At 30.5% G+C, this 6,043-nt stretch overlaps 1 protein-coding gene across 5 annotated transcripts; it reads right to left on the bottom strand.

Moving 5' to 3' along the window:
- Positions 1-1,177: 1,177 nt before the first annotated feature.
- LOC110019793 (F-box protein At1g10780) lies at positions 1,178-4,500 on the bottom strand. Of its 5 annotated transcripts, none has more exons than XM_020717623.1 (4): positions 4,438-4,500; positions 2,563-3,316; positions 1,654-1,934; positions 1,178-1,546 (listed from the first exon to the last, which is right to left on the bottom strand). In XM_020717623.1, the coding sequence occupies exons 2-4, from the start codon at positions 3,305-3,307 to the stop codon at positions 1,310-1,312; spliced, it is 1,263 nt and encodes a 420-aa protein (XP_020573282.1). In that variant the 5' UTR covers positions 3,308-3,316; positions 4,438-4,500; the 3' UTR covers positions 1,178-1,309. The 5 variants fall into 5 exon arrangements, with proteins under 5 accessions (XP_020573282.1, XP_020573278.1, XP_020573281.1 ...); XM_020717619.1 differs by lacking the exon at positions 4,438-4,500 and adding an exon at positions 4,127-4,406; XM_020717622.1 differs by lacking the exon at positions 4,438-4,500 and adding an exon at positions 4,196-4,406.
- Between the last annotated feature and the right edge of the window lie 1,543 nt (positions 4,501-6,043).

Below are 6,043 nucleotides of genomic sequence, written 5' to 3'. Positions count from 1 at the left end.
TATAAAACATAGCAAAGTCTCACCACCATCTTATAAAATTTTCCTTTAAATAGTATTGTTCTATCGCATAATAAACCTAATGAATTTCTCCACTTCAATCATCCCAATTCAAATAAACTAATAACATCCCCATCTATATCACCATTGTTTGAACAATAGACCTGACCCCTGAGATATCTAATACCACTCCCTTTAATGATTTCATCACTCTCCACCACTAGGTCTACTACTAATAGAATTAAATTTTATATAGTCAATATTAATTCTACTTAGATGAAAGTCTTTAGACTTCAACACTAACCTCCATAATTCAAGTTTTTCATGAACTCTCTCTACTTTCATTCACAAGAAGGATATCATTAATGAAAAACATACAACAAGACACACCATCCTATAAATATCTGGAAAATTATACTAAGAATTTTATTATTTTTAAAAAAATATAGGGAAGAACAGAAGTTAACCTCTCAAGTCTCTACATTACAAAATCCCTAAATGATATTCTTAGATTGGTAAGCATGATGGTATACTCATAATCATTTAACATACTATGTAAATCGGGGATTAGTAAATTGAATCCTAAATGCTTGAAAGAAAAGAAAAATATTTGTTTGATTTTAAATTATGCTAATGCTTGAATCATCATGAAAAAGAGACATTCACACGATTCTTGTACCATTTAGTGGGCACAAACATATTTTGTGTCCAACCTTTCTTTGAGAACACTTGACTTGAATACATTTGAATGATTTTCACTTATTTAGAATGGAAGGAATTATTTTGGGGGCATTCACATACATAGCACCAAAATCACATGTATTTACGTACTGACAGCTAAATTTTATACCACCCCAATCTTTTATATCACTATTTAACTTTTAAGAAGTCAAACACATTTTCATGTATAAGTGATATACATGTAAAAATTAAAGCTTTAGTGTTAGATCAGTCATATTTATATAAATAATCCTTGTATTTAAAATGCGTTATATAATCTGACTAAAACAAATTATTGTAAATAATTGGAAACTATTTTAACACTACTTTTATAGTCTTATAAGAGTTAATAAGAAAAGAGCAGAGAAAATTAGATAAATTAAACAACAAAATAGATTAGATAATGAGTTTAATCAAATGCAAGAATACAAACTTTAAAAAAATTCTAGAATGATGGCCTATGAAAATGAAGAAAAGAGTAACATGCTGAATGGCATTGAACAAATATGCTGAATTTGAAAAGCATACTAGTTAACCAGTCAGATGATTTCATGAATCGCTTGATTATTTTATTTAAAAAAAGAAGCAAATTTTATTCAATGTGAACAATATCGTTATTCAAATACTTGAATCTGCAAATCTCTTCAAAGAAATCATCAGCGGTTTCATGACAGTTCTTCATCTGTGAAATTCTGATAACCATCTTCCTCAACTTCACGCTGAAATCAACCAATGATTCAAGAGTGTTGAGCTTCTGCTCCGCGTTTAATGGTGATCTCACTGTCACCAAAACCTCTTCCAAATTAGGAATCACAAAACTTGAATCCAGCTGCAATCCAAAAACAAGAACAAAAACAACAAACAATTTTTTATCATTTATAATCTATATAAATTATTTTTGCAACATAAAAATCCTATCTTGTTCATTCTACTTGCCTTCCTGAGACTGTTCTTTTGACATAAAGCAGCGAACATAGCACCATGAATTTCTAAAGTTATCAGCTTTGGATGATTATTAAAGAACTCCACCAAATCAATCTCCGGAAATGGCTGCAGAGTTTCGAAGTCCCCACAAAATTCGATCTTCATAACTAAATGTTTCACATCACTTGCACACTGAAGAACCGAGCTTATTGCATTCCAGCTCCATTGGACTCCTCTGAGAGACAAATGTTCCAAGTCCACAAGCTTTCCTGTATCAACTCCATACAGCCGACCTGAAATAACATAAAGTAAACATATTACAGATATTGTTCAGTAAATAAATTCGAAGTAGGGTTATCCTCATAGGGAGAAATTTTAACTAGGGATATACCCCTCCTCAAAAATTTAGTACCGACTGTTAAAAAAAAATCCTCAGAATCTGCAGAGTTATTAATTTTCTGAATGATTTCTTGTTAGTATGCAAAAAACATAACCAAATTATTAGAAATGATTAATTTTATGAGACAACAAATATTCACAAAGAATATTAAGAAATAAATATTTAGTCCCCTGAAAAAGCGCATCTTTGGGATTTTGAGGATTTCAAAGCGAAGGTTTTTTTTTTTCTAATACAACAGTTAGAAATCAATAATGAACATAAACATTGAAGAACTATTTGTAAATAATTCGATAAATCGTATAAGTCCAGATTGGCTGAATCCAGCCAATTCCTTAGCAATCCTGGGATTTAAAACAAAGATGAAAGATAATGAAAAAATAAAGCTATATTTACTAGGTTCAGGATTTAAAAATTGTCATTTTTTTTTTCTTATGACGAATTAAATTTAGTTAAATTCAACTTAAATCAGTAATGAGACAGCCTCTCGACATATTCATCCATAAAATAAACCAGAAGCTAACCTGTATTCTTAGAAATGCAGAGACTCCTTAATTTATGTTTTTTGTTAACACGGACCCAACTAAAACCTTGGATTTCAAGCACTTGAAGCCTCATCGAGTTCACAGACAGTGAACAATTCCCTGGACCTAAGAAATCCAGCCTACATCTCTCCAACCACTCCAATTCAATGGAAACTGTTGTAACTCCATCGCAAGCAAGCAAAGCCAAATCAGTCAGATTAGGACAAGCCTTAATAGCATCCTTCAATGCATCATCACAAAGTGCTGCTCCAATGATCTCCAATGTCTTGAGCCTCTTAAAAACACCCCAACTTGGAGACTTGGTTAAGGATACACCCCAGAGCTTGAGAGTTTCCAAGTTATGCGCTGCACCAATGCAATCCACTCGACCTCCGCTTCCCTCTGCTCTGCCCCCAAAGAACTTATCCACTGCGCTGTCCATTCGAAGCTCGAGGATTCGAAGAGAACTGTTGTGGAGGGAGATCCATGAGGCAAGGCTTGGTGCAGAAAAGGGGCAGTAAACAACTAGCTCCTCCAAGTGGACGACAATGGAGATTATTCGGGAGATTGTGGAATCTGCATCAGAAACGGAATGAAAGGCATTGCGTGGGAAGTAGAGTGATGGACTGTAAGGAACGCAGTCCTTCCACCTCTTGGAGACACAGCTGCAGGCAGCAACATCTCGAGCGTTGCTTATGTGCGATAGTATTTGTTGGATAATGGCATCGGGTAACATATCCATCATTGTTGCAGACTGTAGATTGGAACAAAATGTGTTAGTTTGTTTTGGGATTATCAGAGGGCGATTAAAGAGAGTTTAACATAAAATGATTCTGAATCATTGAAGCCGATAGAACATTCAAAGAAAAAAATTTATTCTGGGCGCAGCACATAATCACAGCACACAAAAATAATGCTGTCTCTTGTTATAAAATCTGTAGGATTTAGTATAGCTTTAGAAGCGGACATGGTGGTAGCTTTCGAAATAATTGGTTGACTGAAATTATATGAGAGAAAAGATGATAGAGTTTCTAGTGATGAAAAACCCATGGCATTTGCCACTTTGCAGTTCAGGAGAACTAATTGTGTTTCTATTTAACTTGAAGAGCGATGGACTCTGTTGTTTGAGTACATAACAAGAATATCAGAAACTAAAAGTTTGATTTCTAAAAATACATGAAAGCAAGAAACAAAAAGAGCCAAAAGCAGTGCACTAATGCCACCAAATTAATTATAATATAAATCAATTGACATTAACCTTCCTTTAAAAAAAACTCGAGTTTTCAATCATTCCCTTTGATTTTAGTTGAAGGCTATTCAGTTGGTAAGTACGTTTGGAATTTTGAATATTCTTGGCCGTAATAAAACACCAAACAAATTCCCAATCTTTAAAGAACACGAAGTAGAAGTAATATGCGTCAAGCTTGGATTCTTAAATAAATAATCTCGCTTTCCTTAAGATCTACAACTTCTACACCGCCGGCAGTGAAAACTTACAAAGTTCTGCTAATTTCAACAAGAGAATCACGCGAAAAAAACAAAAAAGCTCTGAAGAAATGGTTACAAGGCACGAGTTTAGAAGATCAGAAGCCGAGACAAGCCCCTCACAAATCCTCCTCCTAAGCCCCCTCACCTCCTTCCCTCTACCCGCAACCTTCAGGAACCGATCCTATAAAGAATAGTGGGGCAGTTTAAATAGATAACCAATCCAACGAAAAACTTCATGGGCGGCATAAAAGAACTCGGTAGAACGACGAAAGATCTGAATTTTAAATGAACCCTAGAGGTTGGGTCCCATATTTTTTTTCAGCGGAAAGAAGAGGAGGGAGAAGATGGGGAGATGGCCCGCCTATTTTCAGAATTTGAAATTTTTACCGTTGCCGGGCATCAAATAATCGTGGGTGTTTTGGACTTCTTGGATGTGGCGCAACGAATTTGAAGTTTGAATTTTTAAAAGAGGAATCTTTAAATTTTAGAGTGGGGGTTAAGTTCATGAATCATGCATGCCTTCCACGAATTGGGGAATTGAATTTTTTTTTTTCCTTTGATCATTTATTAACTTAATGGTGTGATGATTGAAATTTTATATTCATGCACTCAAAAACATTATATTAATGTGATGATAATTTGGGGGGATTAAAGCTTTAATTTGTTAATAAGAGCAAAACATGGTGCAATTTATGGATATATTTTTTTCTTATAATTATTTTGGGTATAATGTAGTAGAAAATATGTTTTTAATGCTTACTATATTGTTTATTTTGATTAAAAATTTTGTTTAGATAGTGTTATACAAATTGTATTAGAAATATTTTTTTTTAATTTTTTATATTTGTTTGAATTTAATAATTTGTGTGTTTATCGGTACGAAAATTATATTAGAATATTCTAAGAAGATTTATTTATTTTTTATGAAATTAAAAAATTGATTGTTTAATATGATATTATTTGTATAGTCTATTAAAATGCATAATATCTTCTACAAATAGCAAATTTAATTGATAACAAATTTATCATTTTTAGGAGAAGTTTAATAATTAAAATCACATCTTATAGTTTTACATAATTACTAATAAGATTTAATTTCATTATTAATTAAGGCTTTTTAATAATTAGTGAACAAAAACTTTTAACTTACATAATTTAATTTAATTATTTGTGTACTATGGTATTTATTAAAGTGTTTTATTTTGAAAGTAAATCTTCAATTGCATGTGATTTTAATTAAGGAAAAAGTACACATTATTTTTTTTTTCTTGTTAAATATTTTTTAAATGATTTAAATTTTAAACTATATTAAAAATCAAAGAAAGTAATGTACCATTCATATTAGTTATCTATACCAATTAGACAATTGATACTACAAAAATTAAAAGATTAATAATAAATATATTGTATTAAACATTACATGGATTCAACATATATAATTTGACCTTCTTTTCAAAGTGTTATGTTTAAATAATAAATTGGAGGAATAAAAATTAATAATTGATACTTTTAGATAAAAATTAAAGATTTAATAAGAAAATTACATGGTGTATTAATATGGATATAATTTTTTTTTATAATTAAGAAAATAACTCAACATAAATTTTTATGTTCAATAAGTTATTTTTTTTTAATAGAAATTATGTCTTGATATTGTCTTATAAACTATATGAGAAATAAGCTTGAAACTCATTTGAAACTCATTTGGTTTATGATAAGATTAGTGCAAACATTATAACTTTTAGCAATATGATATAATTTATATTTAAATAACTTGAAATAATTTTCTTAATGATAAATTTGATTATTTAATATTATATTTTTATATAATGATGAATTATAATTATTAATATTTCTTTGTTTTTATTGGTTATTTATATCAATGTAAAATACACACCGTAATAGTTAAAAGAACAATGATAAATAAATTACTTTAGATAGATTTTATAGATATATCGAGTGATTACAGCTCTTTTTGTCCAAAATTATAATG

This window comes from Phalaenopsis equestris, unplaced genomic scaffold (genome assembly GCF_001263595.1).
Source record: "Phalaenopsis equestris unplaced genomic scaffold, ASM126359v1 Scaffold000078, whole genome shotgun sequence".
NCBI classification, from domain to species: domain Eukaryota; kingdom Viridiplantae; phylum Streptophyta; class Magnoliopsida; order Asparagales; family Orchidaceae; genus Phalaenopsis; species Phalaenopsis equestris.
This window is presented reverse-complemented; position numbering and strand designations above follow the sequence as displayed.

Bases quoted from the DNA above. Each gene is read 5' to 3' on its own strand.
- LOC110019793 (XM_020717623.1), bottom strand. From the start codon at position 3,307: ATGATGGATATGTTACCCGATGCCATTATCCAACAAATACTATCGCAC. The intron at 1,935-2,562 runs GTTAGCTTCTGG...ATGTTATTTCAG, and splicing joins CTGCATTTCTAAGAATACAG to GTCGGCTGTATGGAGTTGAT. The intron at 1,547-1,653 runs GCAAGTAGAATG...TTTGGATTGCAG, and splicing joins AAAAGAACAGTCTCAGGAAG to CTGGATTCAAGTTTTGTGAT.